Source organism: Lissotriton helveticus, chromosome 2_1 (genome assembly GCF_964261635.1).
Source record: "Lissotriton helveticus chromosome 2_1, aLisHel1.1, whole genome shotgun sequence".
In the NCBI taxonomy this organism is placed as follows: domain Eukaryota; kingdom Metazoa; phylum Chordata; class Amphibia; order Caudata; family Salamandridae; genus Lissotriton; species Lissotriton helveticus.
This window is the reverse complement of record NC_136059.1, coordinates 1,788,936,802-1,788,955,965: the sequence shown is the minus strand read 5'-3', so window position 1 is coordinate 1,788,955,965 and position 19,164 is coordinate 1,788,936,802. Positions and strand designations below refer to the sequence as shown.

Here is a 19,164-nt window from a genome sequence, read left to right as displayed (position 1 = left end):
TGTAGTTTTTTAGTTCTTTGAAAATCAGCAGTTCTAGATAATGAACACTTGCTGTTGCTTAGAATCCCCGCACTGCATGCGCAGGCCCATTTGTTCTGCAAGACCAAACCATTGCTTTACTGTGCTAGTTTAAAGTTTACAAGCAGCATATTACTTAGAACAGAAATCAGTGATAATTTATACAACTGTTTCTTACTTCAGTGACAGCTTAAATCAACTTTTGATTTATGTTCCAAAGCAAATCTGCTTTCCCTGGCGACAGTCCAGCTTGAATCATTCTACAACTCTAAGAACATGGACTCAAGTTTGTGGTATTCATGTCAATACACGTGACCTGTAATGCTGTGGGCAGTGGTCTTATTGTATGGGTTAGCACTACAATAACTGCATGGTAGCACCATGGTTAACATTAGCCCTCTATTTACAAGGTTTGGGTTGGTGCTGGACGTTAAAATGAGTGATGAAGGGGTTCAGGACCAGAGCCCCCATGGAAATGGGGGGTAGGCAACAGTTGGTTTCTCCTACAGGTCAGAGCCATAGGATTTTCCAAGCGTAAAGAGCAAAACCGGGGCTAAAGCCCAGTTGCGTAAATCTGCGAGCTTGAAACGGTCCCTAGCCTGCCACCCCCTCCATGTGCCAGGACCATTACAGAATACCCATTTAGGATCCAAATTCACAACAACTGTTGCCAGGGCCAGACTGGGAAACCAAAAGCAGCCCTGGCAAACATGCTCCAAGTAGCACTGCTCCCTTAGTCTCCTTGTGAATCTCCCCTTCTGTTCCTCTGGTCGCCGAGCTCCACCTTTACACTCCCTCCCCTTCAAGCCTCCATTGCCTGTTCAAAGCCTCAGGAAGCTGGGAAGTTAGAGGCACCAGGACTCTCAGAAACAAGCCTCCAAGGGCTCCAGCCCACCGAGGAATGTTCAGTGGGAATTAAAGGCCTGTCCAGCAGACTGCTGATCACTTCTGGTAAAGTGCCCTCTTCACAATAAAGGGAGCACATTTTACCCCCCCAACATACCACAAATATCACCGATGAAATCAAGTAGATGGAAGGGTTAAGTGAAATATTTTTATTAGAAAAATAAATTAATGCCTAAATAATCAGTCCCTCAAAAGGGCCTGCTATACCACTGGTTTTTATTAATATAAATAAAAGTTAACATGTATATAATTTGAGAGTTCCAACAATTTCATATCTGCCATGGTCCTAGAACAGAGCAACAAAACAGATTTCCACATTGCAAAACATCAAATGTGTTAAAATCAGGAAAGCGCCCTCAGTTTGGATTTGATTGCAGCCTCGTTAGCTCCTTTCACTGTAGCAACCTAAAAAAAAGGGTGAGAAAATAAACTACAAGCTATTGTAGACACCAACATCACAGCTCAAGGACAGGACAAAACATCCTCGTCTCAAATGTGAAGAGTAGACAAGAGTATAAAACCCCTTGCGATACTATAAAGAGATTAACAGTGCTTTTAGCAGCTCACTTCAGCCAGGGGAGTGAGAGCAGGCAATTTTCTTTAGAGAAGACCATATTACAATCCCTCAAAGAAAAATCGGTATGGTTAAAAACAACAAAAGAAAGAAATACACACAATTGTAAACCTTGCTGTTTTTGTTCAGCCCTTACACATCCCAATGGAGATCTGTAAAATTGATATTTTTCTAGTTTTTGCCCCATGAAAGAAAGCAGTTTCTTTGCATAACTGGCCACACCCAACGGCCTCTGAACCATCCATCGAATCAAATTAGCAGAAAGGTACCTCAAATATACCTGCACTAGCCAACATTGCAGCTAAAGAGTCAAACCACAATACAGGTATTTTAATTTCCATTGCCTAGTGTGGCACTTAATTCCAGTTTTCTACAAGAAACACAATTTCAGCTGATAGCAAGGTTCTTAATTTGCCGTCTAAAGAGCTTCAAATCCTGATAGAAAAGCAGAAATCCACACATACCTTCTTAAAATCCTTGATGAAAATGAAGGTGGGCATTGCTTCTATTCTGTATCGTTCGGCCAACACCTGTTAGGAAGACACGACAATACAACCCATTAGTTTAATGGTAGACGTAGTTCTAATTGAAATGACAGTTTTCCGGGAGTGTCATGCCTTCTACACACCCAGCCAAGCAAACCAGGAGTCACCATCTGCACCTGTAGAATGCCACACGTTCAGATGCAGTTACCGCCGTACATTACATTAGGTTAAGGGAGGTTGATGCTAATGTATCTTCGAAGTACATGCGTATATTGGCCATACATTTTAAAATCAAGTCGTGGAGACTGCCAAGTCAGCCAAGAAAAAGTGATACAAATGCTCAGGTTGTAGAAGCTAAATATAACCCTCTCGTTAATTCAGCCATTCAGACAATACCTGTGCAGGGGGACTAAAAAATAAAAAAAAATAAGGTGCTTTTTGGAGAGTCTCAAAATTGCTCTGCTCAATTTGAGAATCCAGAGAAGAATAGTGCTAAAGCAAGACTGTCAAAATGTTAAACTAAAAAGAACTTTAACTAAACCCTACTTTGTTTTAGCCTGCGTCAGATTTCTCTGGCTAAGGGCCAACAAGTAGCAACACCAAGTTAATCCCCCCACTATCCTTTTCAATCGAAATTAACAGACTAACATGTTCACTTCTGAAATTCCATGGTAATATACTACCCAAATAACTGAATAACATATCCACTACTCCAATTACTTCATCTTTTTTTACTATACTAATTTTCAACAGTAATCCTTTATTGGGTTCCAGAGTGGCGTGCTACTCGCCAGAAAAGCGCTTCAACACCCATCAGGGGTAACAAGTGCTTTATGAATGCAAATCTTTCTTCCCTTTTATCCGTCCACTATCCTTCTCACTCCAAGTAACTAACTAATATCCACCACTGAAATTACTTCATATTTTACCATATTAATTCACCACTAATCCTTTGTAGGCTTCCTGAATAGCGTGAGTCAACAAGCGATAAATACAAACCTTTATCCTTCTGCTATCATTCCAAATAACTGACTAACCTATCCACCACTTAAAATGTGCTTGCATGTTTCACTATACTAATTCAACACTAATCCTCTACGGATCCTGGAGTATCATGCTACTCGCCGAAAAAGCACTTTGACGCCCCGTCAGGGGTAGTGAGCGTTATATAAATGCAATTACAATATCGTATTAGTGTTAAGGGCTCCTTTTCACTTACCGGGTTGTCATCAACATCCACTTTCAGAAATACTACACCACGGTACTCCGTGCTGAACTTCTGCAGAAAGTATATAACGAAAAACAAAGTTATGCACGTCATGGACACTCCCACTTGCTAAGAAGCATGCATCAAGGCACACTATGCACTTCATACCTTTGAACATACGAATAAAAGCATTTCATGTATGGCATTTACCGTCAAACACAAGCACGAAGTAGGATGCACACAGGAGTAAATAATTTCAGAATACTAGGAAACAGACATGCAAGAACTGATGCAGACTTAAGACTATCCGAAGTTTAACACTTAATCAGTTCAATAAAGAAAAAAAAAATCATGGCAATCAGACCACAGTAGAAATGGCCCTTGTAAGATGCAGCCTCTTTGTGCCTCTAGTGGTTAACAAATTCGTTTTGAAGTTTGACTTTGGGCGCACTTAAGTAGCATTTGCATCAATTGGGCCTCCTTGTCCAGCTCCAAGTACTCGTGCGAATCGACCCTTCAGCTAGTACCTGGTGACGACCAATAACAGTACACTTCATAGGTATGTCCTCTGTAGTGCAGAGTCAAGTCCTCCTTCTCTGATCAGTACCCAATCCATAAGTGGGCTCTACCTTCTGGTGCGCCCCACTTGCAGAAGAGTAAAATGAAGGTTTCACGACGGAAAACAGAATAGTATGCGGTCCTGCAGGACACAGGAAGGACACCATTGGAAGTACTGAAGAAATTTTTGGAAATCTTGCCGCCTTAAATGTCTACAGCACAAGAGCATGAAGGTTTGTGTCAATGTAGCAAGTGTTTGCTGAGAGCAAAAAGTCCTCGAAATACAGAAGTTACATTCAAAACATTGATAATTAGCATGAGAGGATAGATCTCTGCATCTATGTATTGCAGAATTCTTACAACCTTTAGGCTATGGATTGCAGTACCTCTTCCCTTCTATCCAAAACTCATCTTTACCACCTTTTAATACAAGTAACTGTAACCACAACTAGTCTAGGGAACAGAAGCCGCCAAGGTATGCTGCCATGAGTCTAAGGGTTTAAACAAACGGAGGACCTGGCAGATTATGGAGAACTGTCCTACCTGCTTACAAAAAAAAAAAAATCCACTCATAAATGTCGCCATAACAATCCATCACTCAAAAATATATACAAACGTTAAAACACCTTGGATAAAAGCCAGCAACTTGCAACTCTCTGCAATTACACCAGTTATTCATGTGTTTAAGGAAGTAATTCCACAGACGTATCTAGAATATAAAGTGCAGGGCATGGTGGCAAAACACAAAATTGGTAAAGTGACTACAGCTTCCATCACAGGATAAAACATTTAAGTAAAAAACTTTAATGATTTTAGTCTACTAATAGCACTTTAAGAACAGATGTTAACGGTTTCAGATACACTAGGGATCTAGAAGTTCCAATCCCCCATTAACATAGTCTGAATTGACAATATTTGTGAGGTAAAAAAAAAAAAATACACAAAAGAAAGTGAAATGAAACAGGATATCACATGGACATATCAGAAACTGAGGGCTCAAATTGACCAAGCGGGAAACCAAGCACCCGCATCACTAATCCTAACCTGATGAGGAGTTTCTCATTTAAAGTGCAATCCATCCACTCTAGGTTTGGCTCCAGGGATGGAGCAGAAGTGTGAATCTCCATATACTTTGATAGACAGTTTATTAAACTTGTGGTCCTCCCTCAGGGCTCTGGACATTTCCTTAAGTGTGGATTTACTCCAAGACTATTTTCCATGGTGGCAGAGTTGGAAAAAAAGGCTGCCTTCCCAACTCAGTTCTGTAGTTAAGCAAATCAGCGCGTCTGTCACCTACAACAGATCTTCCTCCAGCTTTACTGCTGAATCCAGTAGTAGAGATGCGGTGCAGATCTAGAAAGGTCCGTAGGGACCTCATCCAGGCCTTGTTGGGTAGACTTAATTGCCTCCAAGATTTCAACATACATAGATTAGGGCTACGGGGAAGACCACGTTAAAAAAAAAAAAACCTTTTTTTTTAATTGAAGTTAAGACCAAACAGTGGCCATCGTGGACACACAAAAGGGCTGCATAGGCATACAGTAGGTCACAGTGTTACATCATGGCAATAGGACTGGAATCTGTAAAAACAATTAAGACGTCTACCTCAAGTACTGGTCAACGAGGCAGAGGGGGTTCACATATGCCGCCTCTGTAGTCGTTCCATTTACCCCATATCTCCTCCCCTTTTTTAGGGCACCCCGAGCCACAAACACCACCTTCTCTTGCAACATGCACCAGTCCATGTCTCGTTTCCATTCGGCGATTCGTGGAGGCGTGACTGCTCCCCAAAGTCTTGCAATGTTGCGCTTAGCTACCATCTGACCGAGTGTAACCCAAAGCCTGCCCTTAGCCAGTAGGTCTGTGTGCTCCCATATGTCCATTACAGCGCTTTCCCTTTGGGCGCAACTCTACCTCCCACACTTCTTGCATGCATCGCACCACCTTTACCCAGTATGTCTGCAGTATTGGGCATTCCCACAGCATGTGAAAGAAGGAGCCAACCATTCCACATCCCCTCCTACACCCGTCACCTTCACTCCTGCCCATCTTTCAGCCTAGGGATTGATCCTGTGTAGAATTTAAATTGGATGAGCCGCAGCCTAGAGGAGATAGCCACCTCCTTAAGGGAGGCCAGCGCGCTCCTCCACTACTCTTCGTCAATTTCCAAACCGTCCGCCTCCCACCTCCCTCTGAGGCCCAGGAGTAAATCGGGAAGATTTTTAATCAATTTCTTATAGGTGAGTGAGATTGCGTGGTCCGGTATATGTCCGTCCAAGTCTATCCTCTAGGGGGATGCTTGAGGGGGCACTGTACCATGTGGGATGTTCTTCTGCAGTGAATGACGGACTTGGAGGTACCTAAAGTACTCAGTGTCCGCCAGCTCATATGTGGTTTGTAGGGATGGGAAGGAATTGACCCTGCCATTGTCCCAGAGGTCTCCTATCCGGGAGATACCGATGAGGTCCCACTTTTGGAATCCCTTAGTACGACCCAAGAGACCCAGTTGTTCGGATACCCAGAGCGGGGTAGCCATGGTAAGAACGTTGTGCCAGCCCATGTTGCATTGGGCAATGTGCCACAGTTGCACTGTGTGGAGAGTTGGCCCCGTCAGTTTGTGCCCGCCTAGCCGCGAATACAGCGCTGCTTCGTAGTTCCCCCAGGTAGGAGTCACCTATCCATGCCGTATCCCGGGTCGTTGCCGTCGCAATATGTACCTTGATTAACAGCCGAGATGTGCGGCCCAGTAGTATCTGCGGATGTCTGGCAAGGCTATCCCACCATCGTACCACCCCAGAGTCAGTTTCTGCAGAGCTATTCGGGGTGTACCGGACCACAGGAGGTCTCAGCATCGCCTCAATAGCCGTAAAGTAAGAGGATGGGACTAGATCAGGGTAATTCTGTAGGGCATAGAGGAACCGGGGCAGCGCCATCATTTTAAAAAGGGCTGCCCGGCCTAACAGGGAGACCGGAAGCTTTTGCCAGGCAGCGGAATCACGCTTGAGCCTCTGAAGGGGCGGGAGCAAATTCCTATCATACATGGCGGCTTTGTCCTTGGATATAAAAATCCCCAGGTATGTGAATCCTTCAGTGGCCACTTCTCATGGGACAGTCGCGTGGGAGTATGGGGTTGAGACCGTGAAGGACATATAGAAGGGACTTATTCCAGTTGATACTGTACCCGGAGTTCTTGCCAAAGCTAGTGAAGATGTCAAGGGCTACGATTAACGATTTCCAGGGCCGCGAAAGGTATAGGAGGATGTCATCGGCGTATAGGGAGATCCTGTCCTCCCAGCTGTCTGTCCATCGAAGCCCCTTCAGGGAGACGTCCTGTCTGATCCAGGTGGCCAGTGGTTCAAGGGAGAGGGCAAACAGAAGGGGCGAAAGTGGACACCCCTGGCGTGTCCCCCTCTCCAGGGTGAATGCCTCAGAGACCTTATTGTTCACAACCACCTGGGCTAGCGGTTCTGAATAGAGGAGTTGTATCCAAGAGATGAAGCTGGGGCCGAAACCCAATTTACGAAGGACCGCCATCATGTATGGCCATTTGAGGGTGTCGAAGGCCATCGCGGCGTCGAGCGACACCACCACTGCATCTTCTCTTATCGTGTGACATCTCCCCAACACCCCGTTCAAATCGGTGGAGATTAAGTGCCATATTGCGGTGGGGCATGAATCCTGATTGGTCCAGGTGGACCAGTGTGGTGAGGACTGGTTGGAGTCTGTTCACTAAGACTTTCGTTAAAACCTTAGGCTCCGCGTTAAACAGGGAGATGGGTCTATATGAGGCACACAGCTCCCTAGGCTTCCCTTCCATATGAATCGCTAAAATAGTTGCTAGTCTTTGGTCTCGCGGCAGCACCCCCTTGGTCTTGCTCTCATCGAACATACGCTTAAGATAGGGGCTGATGCCATCGGGCTTGAGCTTGTATAGCTCAATTGGCAAGCCATTCGGCCCAAACGCCTTACCGGAACGAAGATCTCCGATAGCACGCTCCACCTCTGCCGTGGTGAGTGGCGCCTCCAAAAGATCTCGTTCCACATCAGAGCAGGCCGGCATCCTAAGATCCGTTAGTAAGGCAACCGAGTCTCCCTTCCGGGCGGACAGACCCCAGACTATAGACTGCTTGGAAATGGTATGCAAATTCAGTGACTATGTCTCGTGGTTCAGTAAGTACAGTGCAGTCTGCTTTCCGAATCTCAGCCACCAACTTACTTGCCTGCTGCTTCTTGTCGAGCCACGCCAGGAGTTTACCCGCCTTGTCTCCATGGTAGTAGATCCTACCCTCCCTGGTGGCAGTCATCCTCTTTGCTACCTCCGTTACCATCGCCAGGTCAGTCCTAATCACAACCAGCTGCCCCTCCTTCTCTTTGCATCTACCAGCGATTGCTGAGAGGGCCTCTCCTCTAAGGACCGTTTTAAAGGCCTCCCATAATGTAATTGCCGAATCTACTGAACCGTCATGGCTGTTAATAGTTGGTTATGGAGAGGGTCAGGGCCCTATGGAGATCCTAGTTATGGAGATACCAGGCATTGATAGGCCCCACGCATCCCTCCCGTCTACTGCCCACGGTAAGGTGGACCATGACCGGCGAGTGGTCAGAAATACCTCTTGCCAGATGCGTTGCTTCATGCACAACTGTCTCGGAGCAAAGGAGTGGTGTGGCCCCGAGAAGATGTACTGCGTGTCCGTGGGGTGTGCTAGGCGCCATATGTCCGTGAGGCCAAACGTTTCTAGGAATTCCCCCAACCATCTCTGCCCCCGAGGTGTATCCCTGGGTGGATGTCTGTCCAATATACCGGAGACTACTGCATTAATGTCCCCCCCTATGAATAGCTGCCAGTCCGGGAGGGAGAGTAGGAGTTTACAAGATCAGTGTATGCCTGCGACTGGAGGCCTGGTATGTGGATACTAGGGTTAGCCTGCGCCCCTCCCATTTACCAGAGACTGTGGCAAAGCGACCCTGCGGGTCAGCATCAGTGTGATCAGGAAGGAAAGGGAAGGCGCGCCGGAGCAAAACACCCACCCCCGGGATCCCGAAGTAAAACCAGAGTGGGCTGCCAGCACGTAATGTACCTATTCAGGGCGTGGCAGGTGTTGCCCAACAGATGGGTTTCCTGTAGCAGCACAGAGTCAGGCAGGTGACGCTTGACCCCCAGCCCATTAACATTCCAACTCAGTATCTTGATTCTTTTGTCCCATTTCTTAGCCATATCCACAACGGACGTCCTGCGTAGACCCTGGGACCTCTGCACGCCACTGGATCCTTCCATTGCCTCTCAAGTGTGTCCAAACAATTAGTGCTCCCCTACCCAACTCCCCACAATTCCTCACCCCCCTCGAGTCCTACCATCCCCAGTCCCCCACCCGTAGCACCGCCCCCCTCCCTCGCAAACGACCCCACTTCTCCTTCCCATCGTAACCCAACTGGATTCATTGCCTACCCCTAGAACAACCCCCCCACCCTGCTCCCTAGGTTTCAAACTACCCACTGCCCCAATTAGCAGAGCACCTTTCGGCCAGCCCCAACCCAGGAGTGAGGGAACTGCCCCCTCCCGGGTAAACTCTGTTAGGGAGAACGTGCGCGGGCCCAAACTCCTGCCGCCGTACCTGCGCTGCCCCCAGACTAGATACCCCTCACATTCGCGGAGTGCCCACCGGCCACCCCCAGAGTCTTTGGGCAAATGTCATTACCATCCCTACATTAGCATCAAAAACCCTCAACCATCACAGTCACAGTATACTTTACAGTTCAGTAGGGCATGGTACCGCAGTAAAAGTCCTCAGCGTGCAGCCGCAGAACAGATAGCGTCTCATCGGGGACTGGCCGATCTGGAGCACCACGATCGCTGGCTCCGTACGTCCCCTTCTGATTTGTCTGCAGCAGACCCGGGGGACTGGGCCCGACTCCCTCCATGTGTCATGTTCCTGTCGCGCCCGGTCGGCCGGCGCTGCCATGTCAAGCCACTCCTGGACCGCCGCTGGCGTGAAGAACAGGGACCGGCCTCCCACGATGATCTTCAGTTTGGCTGGAAAGATCATACATTTGATGCCCCGGTCACGTAGCGCCGCTTTGACTCCCAAGAATGAGCGCCGTTCCTGCTGGACCTGCAGGGTGAAGTCGGGAAAGAACCGGATAGTGGCTCCCTCATACTGTAGGTCTCCCTGTTGGCTTGCCACCTGAAGGATAGTGTCTCGATCCCTAAAAATTCAGTATTTTGGCGATCATCCTGGGCAGAGACCCCGGCTTGGGCTTAGGGCCCAGCACGTGGTGGGCCCGTTCAATCGTAAAGATTTTGGACAGTCTTGTAGGTTTCAAGTGGTGGAGGATCAAGTCCTCGAGAAACAGCTCCACACTTTGACCCTCCATTCCTTCCGGCACCCCCACCACGCGTATGTTACTCCTTCGGCCCTCCCTTCCTGATCCTCGAGCCGAAGGGCCATTTGGCGATGTTGGTGCACAAGCTCATTGATTCGACCTTCAAGACCTGGAACGCTTTAATGTCCGTCGCGTTTGACTTCGATCTCTCGGTGGTTTTGCCCAAATCTGTGCGGAGCAGGTTCACCTCAATGGAGATCTTGTCCATTTTTGTCACCAGGTTGGTACCTTGCGTCTGAATCGCAGCCATTATGGAAGTTAGAGAGGGTTCCGCTTGGCCCGCCTGGTCCCCAGCTGTCCTCGACTCAGTGGCACTGCATACTTGTCCAACTTGTTAGTCTGGGTGGACCCACCTGTCCAACTTGTTAGTCTGGGTGGACCCACCTCCCTTGGGTCTCATGGTGACCAGGCAGCGCCCCCGCAGCACAGCCACCGGGCACGAATGATCGCTGGACGGTAGTAGAGATTTCCAGCGCTTCCGCCTCCCCTACGTGCGGCCCGTAGCTTCTTGTGGCAGGGAAGGCCCTCACCCACCACCTGCGCACAGACCCGCGACAGCACCTGCACCATCTTCAGAACCACAGGCCGCCCTCAAGCCTGGGTGCCCTCGCCCAGTCCCCACCAGGCTCCAGCAAATCTTCCGTGGGCCCAGCCCGTCATTGCTCTTGGGAATGGCCCACCACGGGCCCAAGTCCACACCGCCGCTCCCACACGCTTACGGCACCAACGCAGGACCTTCACGCTATTCCTGGCCCCCTCACCTTCAAAAGTGGCAATGTTCTTGGGTCCAGGGCCGTTTAACCCCAGTTACGTGCTGCAGGGGCCTTGTCCCCCCGGGGTACTCCAGCAGGATCTGACCGATACTGCTCTTTGGCCGGTCCTGCCACTCCACCGCTGTAGCCAAACTACTGCCTTGCTGTCATTTTGGGGTGTGCGCTGGGGCCTCGTGCGCCTCACGAGGCGTATCCTGCCGCCTCCCGGCCAGCCACTTCGGGGAGCCGCGAAACGGCGCCACAAAGATCTGATTCTGCGCCCCCGGGGGGTCAGCGTTTCCCGCCTCCGCCTCTCACACGGGCCCTCCGGGAGGCCGGCAAAAGCACAGCACGGGCACAGAGTCAACAGCAGGCTCAGATTGAGGTCGGCCGCCTTCAGGCCCGGCGACAGCGGTAGGCCCTAAGCCGGGGCCTCGATTTTGGTGGCTCCCGGCCCGGGGCTGCAGGCAGCAAGCCCCAGGTCCGCCTCGGCGAAAGGATGGTCGCGACTCGGCCACGCCGGGCCGCAGAGCTCCGCTCTGTGTCGCCCAAGGGCACCGCGCATCAGGGCGCTGATGGGAAAGCACCCTGGTCAGGATTTTGAACGGATTTTCATGGGGACAGCTTCCGTCCCGGCGAAGCTCGGGTCTTAGGCGGCCATCTTCGCTGGCGCCTGGCCATGCCCCCCGGAAGACCACTTCTTTGCAATGTTGACCTTGGTGGGGGTTGACAGGGACTATTCAAGGGTTGTGGGACAGGTGAAAAAGTACCTTGATCCGCCTCGGCATGTAAAACAGTGCCTCCAGTGGACGGGATGGTATACTAGCCCACCCGATTACCCTCCTCGATTGGAGGTACCCCAAGATTATTAGTCAGTGGCCAGGGGGAGAATCAGATAAATTAATTTAGCTCTGATGGCCACCAGGTGGGTGTAAATAGGTTCAATCTTGCACTGAAATTGGGTCCTTAAGAGCTCTATAAAGTGTCTCTTTTTCACCCTGTAGAATGTCCTCTTCTGCCAACCCTTTGGTGAGCTTTGGAATGAGATTAGATATGCAGGGCCTCTTGAACTTGGAGCTCGGACACTCTTCCTTTTGCCGGCCACCTGGCACCTAATCCGCTCTATTGGTTTTCAGATTAGTCCCCTGGTGCCGATACTAATGAAGAGGCACCAGCAAGTATTGGCTCGGTTGCTTCAGCTTTGACTGCACATCTAGGACGGTACTTGCCACGACAGGTGTTTTGCACACCAAGCAGGATTGGTGCAGGGCTTGGAAGGTCAGGAGAGCGACAGATGGCGCTCCGCCAGCTCAGTGTCTTATGAGACTACTCCCACCACCCGCTTTAAGCAGTCCAGGAAAGCTAATGTTGCTCCAGAGGAGTCCACCATGGACTTGCACTTTACCACGTTAAACAGAAAACACTGGGGATATAGATATATATATATATAGTGAACTGAGAGCACGGCCACCCTTGCCAGGAGCACAGTCTAAAAGCAAGTGGCCTGACGTGGTCAGCAAGAACACATTTACAAAGCAGGGGTGACTCGCTGGTATGAGTTTATTAGAGTAGTAGCCAGGAACCTCGCTCACGTTGCAGTGTCTCAGTGCGTAAACCGGCACTTTAGAGACAAGGTGCCAGCGCCCAGTAAGGCTTCTGGGGAAAGAAGGTTTGCTATTTCTTTACCTGTTACTAAACCGCTTTGTGTGAACGGTTCAAATTGGGCCTTCAAATAAGAACAAAATCAAGAATTACATTTGTTTGTATAGTGTGTGTGTTGGGGGGCGCACTTCCTCAGAAGTTAAAGCGCGGTGGACAACAACTCACTGGACGAGTAGGCAAGCAGCAGGTTATCCACTGAAACAAGCATTAGCAACGCAATAGGTCTTGCATTTTTGAGTTAGCGCTATTGACGTTGTAAATGGCAATGCCTTTTAACCTTGTGTTAGAGTGGATGGTTGTGGTTGGAGTGGAATTGTGGATTGGAATGGTTAGTTGTGTAATGGTGTGGTGTGAATTTGTGTAGTGTAAATGTGGTATGATGTGCAGTGGAAAGGTGTATTGTAATTTGGTGATGGAGAGCAGAGTGGTGTAAAGTTGTGTATGGTGCCACTGCTTATGTTGCAGTGCAATAGAGTGGAGCGGTGCAGATTGTAAAAGTGGCGTAGTATAGAGTGGTAAAGAGTAGAGTGGATTGGCATAGATTGCAGTGAGACCTCAGCAGTCTTTAAAAACCAAAAAGTGTAAACTCAATCACTAGTCATTATATATATATATATATATATATATATATATATATATATATATATATATATATATATATATATATATATATATATATACACACATATATATATACACACACATACACACATATATATATATACGGCAATACAAAACTAGTTATGGCTAAAGTTATGCAGTTTCTCCTTGATGTTGCATGTTCGCTGGTTTCACCTGCATCCAGTCGAAGCATTGCATATTGGGACCCACAGTTAAGTTGGAGGATGCTGCGTTATAGGAAATGTCTCGGAAAACTTCTGCTTTGTATGCTTAATTTGAGTGGAGAAGTAGGTGGTCATGGGGAAAAGATCTGTCTAATGACCACTGCAGCACAACAGCCAACATGAGGCCTGGGGAATAAAGTGTATCCTGTGATTCTGAGCAAATCACTTCAGTGATATCAGTAAGGTAATCGGAAAAAAAACGGGGTTTTGTCAAAGTGCTTTACCTGGTTGTGGGTACTACCGAACAGGAAGACTGCTTGTAACGAAACCCGTCTGTGTACACGTTCTCACCTATAGAAGCCCGTGTGTCTCATTCAGTCTGCACCCCCTTTGAAGTCTGGGGTTTAGCCAGGGCATTTCACTAGTGAGAGGAGATAAGAGATGCTGCCCTTAACATTTCTAGCACATGCGGGGGCTGCTGCGCCAGTGAGGAACGAATCCGGTCAGCTAAAAAGGTTTGTTTGGTGCAAGGTAAAGAAAGCTCACCAGACCTAAAAATAACTTGTGTGCACTGAAGTAATAAATGTTCAAATGTGGGCGTCACTGACATGCGGAGGAAGAAAGCAAATGACTTAAAAAAAAAAAACTCACGCTGCTCAAATGTGCTCTTTAGCAACCCAGGGTCCTCCTATAAAAGTTTAGGAACTCCAGCACTTTAATGCTTGCTTTACTGTGATGGGGTAAACACTTCGCGTACGAGCAGAGAGAAGCCACTGTCTAAAGAGTTACAATGCCTTTCAGACGAAGCAAGCGAGGGGACTGGAAAAAACACCTTAAGAGGGGGGCAAATCGCCACCTGTGGTTTTTCTAGTTCCACGATATTCCCCCGACCACCCTGCCTGTATTCGAATCGGGAACCCTCTTTTCTTCATTATAGGAAGCAAGTGGGGTGGCCTAGCCCAGCCACCGACAAGCCCACCCTTGCCCGGAAACGTCCTGCATTGCGGGTGCGCCAGGCAGACTTTTACCTTGTGGTCAACCCTTCGCTACCCATTGAGGTGCCACCAAGTGCAGTGGATTGTTGAGCTGCTGATCCCATTTATGGGGACTGGTGATGCCTTCGGGAGGTCAGAGCCAGACATCAGATTCAGCAGGGCACAAAGCCAGACCTATTTGAAGTCTTTTACAAGGCAGGGGATGCCTTGATTACTGGGTCCCAACAAATAGTATTAAAGAGGGGCTTACTTACCTGAAACACAGGTGCAATCATTCTGCATGGCCCACACCAAGACGCAGTGAAGTCTACGACGACCAGCTTCGAATGGGACTGTGCCAGTATGTCATCAAACTGAGCCTGGAGAGAAGAAAAAAATGCACAACAGATTGGTAATGTAAACATTGAGAAGTTAGAAAGACTTCTACCAATTACCTTTCTAGTTCATCTGGCCTACAGCAGCCATGACAGATGCCCGCCTCTTACCCTACACATCGGGTGACCAGGATGGTTTTTAACCAGCAAACTTCAAGAAATTTAGCTCATGTCCCCGTTTTTGGAGAGGGTCGGCTGAAAACGGTTGGAGGTGTTTATGTTTTACAAGGTGTTTCAAGAAAGCAGGTGTTTCAAGAAAGCAATTTAATTAACAGGCAAGCTACTGGGCTTAAAAATTATACTATATGTATGTTCTTACTGCCTGTAGTTCTCTGCTGAGGGGCACTCTCGTCGCTTAAAGGAAAATTGTAGTCCTATTTTTGTGAAATGTCCCGGTTTTTGGCTTTAAACTTCTGGTCAACCTACCCACACAGGGCTCACTAGCCAAGGTACATCTTTTGAGCTGCAAACAAGTGATATGAGGAAATCACCCTGGATTGTTTTACATACGACTTTTACCCCAAGACAGATTGTTACCTGCAAGTTATAACAACGTACACTAGTTAGCATAAGGAACAAGGCCCTGGTGATATTCAATACAACTCTAATCTTTTACAAATTCACCTACTGCTAAATGATGGCATTCCACCATGTGGTGCAATTACACCTGCAACATCTTTGCTTTTAAGAACGTATAACCAGAAAATAAGTTCTGGTTTGCATCATGTGTTCAGCACTACCCAAGGAGATGCATGTCAAGTTAAAATGAATCTTGTGAAAACTAAACATTTTTATGTGCTTTGCAGATTTCACTTAAATTATGCAAAAGCAAATGACGTGAGTTTTACACACCTATGTTTGGAAACTCGAAGTTGCATGGAGACTAATCTACATGCCACAATCATGATCCTCAGGTCACTCCTGAGGAATGTGCAGGGTCCCATGACAGGCACCCCTTGTTCGCGGCCGAGCTCCGATATCTAGAGTGGGCGGTTTATTACAGACTTAACGAGGTCTTCTGTAGAGAAGCAGATGCTAGGGACGACCTGAAGGACACTGCGTAAAAGCCACACTTGTGACGTATCTAATCATTACTCTCCCATGGATTAGCGCGATGGGAAACGTGTTGATTAAGGAGCAAGGCCTGGCCAACTTAACAGAAAGCGCCTAGCAGCAGAGGGAAGGTCAAAAAGAAACTCTTCAAATTGGCCATTGACTGGCAAAATATCGGATAAACTATTAGAACAGTTACATTAACTAACAGTCGCCTGCAGAGACTGCAGCCCAAAGCCCTTTAAAGCCCAATGTGCCTGAAACTGAGTGGAGTGTCAAACACGGCTATGAACATGAAGATGTGGTTTATTGCGCACTCACGATCCCATTGGCTAAAAGCCCAAACTAGTTACTAGCCTGGAGAAATTTAGCAGCTGCGTCTAACAGACACAGGTGAGCCAACAAATTAACAGGCAGAGCCGAGTCAAGGGTATGGCTCGATCTCGGAGCCCGAACCCTGAAAAGGTTTGCTAAGTAAATCATACAACAACCATCACTTAAAATATGATAAAGTCTATTCAAAACTTTTCGTATATTTCTTTAACATGGAAAGGCTTGGAAATAAATCACATGACGCTGCATCCATAAGAAACAATCGAGTGATAGTTCTCCAATGGTGCACGTTTAAATAGTAAAGAGACGGGTCACTCATTTACACCCTGTACTGGGCCCAGATTATACAGCAACCACGGTTTTATCAAATCAAACAGGTATTTGTACAACTTGTAGTCTGAACCCACCTTTCAAAGCGCTTTCATATGCGTGCGATAATGAAGAAAATTGTGCACAAGATCACATAATTAAGTAGGTTTTCTGGTTTCACTTTGTACAAAACGGACAGTAAATGAGTATTCATTGATTTCATTTTTTTAAGGCTCTTTTACCTCCATGCTGGTTTCTGAAGGTTTTATTTAGCGCGAATTTAGAGCTCTTTACATGAACACCAGTTACATTAGGTCACATTCATTGCGTATACACGGGGGAGACTAAGGCTTTGATGGGAGTCACAGGATGTGGAGCCGACGCCGAGATTGGAACCTGGTCCCCAGCTCTAGAGTCGGCAGCTCTGGCCCCAAGATCACACATCCTGGGTAGAGCGAGGGAGAAAAGCAGAAGCCGCATAAAAACTCGAGATTCGGACAGTACCACGAGCTGGGCTTCCGCTATCGGGGGCTCCCCAATCGCCAGCTCTACCAATGAATACAACATTAGAGAAACTGTTTTCTACTAATACGAGGAATCACAATTTAAAGAAAAAAACCTGTCCAAGTGAGCAGTTACGCCCCTCTCGCTTTTAATGGATTGTTTTCTGTTTGAACAAACGAGCACTAGTTCTCCCTAGCCCTCTTCCAGGCCTCTTTCCAGAAAAAAATTAATTACACAGCACAGATTTAACAAGAGACTTACCACACTTCTGATCTTCCTCACCATGTTGATAACAAGCAGAGCGACAAAACAGTACAATATAAAATCTGCTCTAGCAGCGCCCAAACAGCACAGACCCAAGATAAGTACTGCAGACGCGCTACACGTGGGGGTTTTAAACCTGTGAGAGTGGGCGGAGCCGCGCCGCGGTGCCTTCTGTGAGGCCGGGATTTCCTTTTATCTTTAAACAAAAAAACAAAAATCAACTCTACTTTTTTTTATCCGACTTAGACGTTTGGAATTGAATATATAAAACATATTTTTAAAAAGCTTTGTTTTGTAGATATACAACTGGAATGCACACCGATAGCATTGTTGAGTGGGTGGAGTTGCTTCCCACGGGCACCTGTGCTTCTTGAGAAGAAAGTTGCCGCTTAAATGAGAGTGTTTCCAGGCACCTTTTCCAACTGCATTCTGGGACTCGTGGTTTGTCTTTCACCATCATTAATCCAGGCCTTGAGGTCCGGTGCACTTCGGCCCCTCAGAACGGGGTGCAAGCGCTTTAAAATGACAGAGCACAATCACAGAATGAAGACAAAAGACGAGGACTAAACACAATCACTCAGCAGCATTCAGTGAGTTATGCCTGCTGGTTTATATTTTTTATCTGTTTGTAACTCAAGCATGCAGTACATCATATAGTCTAGAGGTGGGACAGTAGCAGAGGCAGTGACCCTGTCGGTATCCAACAAGCCTGACCTTTTCCCAGAGCAACAATGGCTATCTCACCTCCCTTTGGGCAGGGAACACATGTGTTCAATTTCCTTCTGTGAACCTAGAAAGTGCCATTTATATCAAGAGCGATTCCAGTGTTGCTTACAAACATCAACTGTAAACTATTAGGTCTGTCTACATGTTTAGGTAACGTTTTATAAACTAATATCAAAATATGATTCGGAAAGTATATGTGAAAATGACATCTAAAATTACATGTACATTTTTAGTATAATTCCTTCTGTTAATTAGAAGTTATGATTTGAGGGCTTATGTTGAAGAAGGTTACTTTCAAATATATTTTGTCTGAAGACACTGTGTGCAGATTGCAACATTTCATGACCAACTTTATTTGTAGAAACATGGTACTGGTAATAATATTAATAGTAATTGTTAGACCTGGCATCTTTGGCGTGGTTTCCCCCTATCTTTTTGCCTCTACCTCCTGTATTTTTGATGCTGTGCTGGATTTCGTTTTTGCTGGTTTAGATGCTTTGGACACTCTGCCACTGCTGATCAGTGCCAGAGTGTAAGTGCTCCCTATGTAAAGTGTTATTCTGATTGGATATACATGTTTGGCATATTTTTATCACCCTGAAGTCCCTAGTAAAGTGCACTCGGTGTGCCAGGGCTTCTGATGGCAAATGCTACTAGTGGGCCTGCAGCACTGATTGTGCCACCCACATGAGTAGCCCAAAAATGTTGTCTCAGGCCTGCCACTGCAGTGGCTGTGTGCAGTTTAGAACTGCCATGTCCTCCTGGTCAGTGTCCCCACTGACCAGGCTCAACCCTTTCCTTTTTGTGCACATCAGTCACCCCTATGGAAGGCCCAAGGTACCCCCCTGGGCAGGGTGCAGTGTATGTGAAAGGTAGAGCATGTACCGGTGCAGGTAACATGCTCTGGTAGTGAATGGCAGCCATTTTAGTTTTTCACTACTGAAAGGCTATCTTGCTCCATTGATTAACAAGGGGGAATGCTGGCTACAGTGGCTTCCAGCATCTCTTCTCATAGGAACAAGATAGGACATAAGTATCTAGTACCCCTGAACACAGAATTTTATAACACATCTTTTAGGAAAGGTTGTTTTTAAATCCTGTGTTTGAGAACAGCACTTTTAGAAAGTTGCTGTTCTCTTGTCTGACCCTTCTGTGTGCCTTGGTCTGTTTGTGTATTGACTGTCTGGTTTGAGAGTGACAGGGGCTGGGGATTCCCCAGGAGGCTGGCTGAGTCAGCCCAAAGCTGAATGACTGCATTTGCAACTGGAGTGGTGGGAG

The 19,164-nt window shown here is 47.2% G+C and overlaps 1 protein-coding gene across 1 annotated transcript; it reads right to left on the bottom strand.

The window, feature by feature from the left end:
• Positions 1-1,193: 1,193 nt before the first annotated feature.
• On the bottom strand, positions 1,194-17,210 carry LOC144819928 (thioredoxin-like). Its single transcript, XM_078677630.1, has 5 exons — positions 17,158-17,210; positions 14,578-14,682; positions 3,203-3,262; positions 1,963-2,028; positions 1,194-1,329 (listed from the first exon to the last, which is right to left on the bottom strand). Exons 1-5 carry the CDS (start codon positions 17,179-17,181, stop codon positions 1,267-1,269), a joined length of 318 nt encoding a protein of 105 aa, XP_078533756.1. The 5' UTR covers positions 17,182-17,210; the 3' UTR covers positions 1,194-1,266.
• Positions 17,211-19,164: the final 1,954 nt, after the last annotated feature.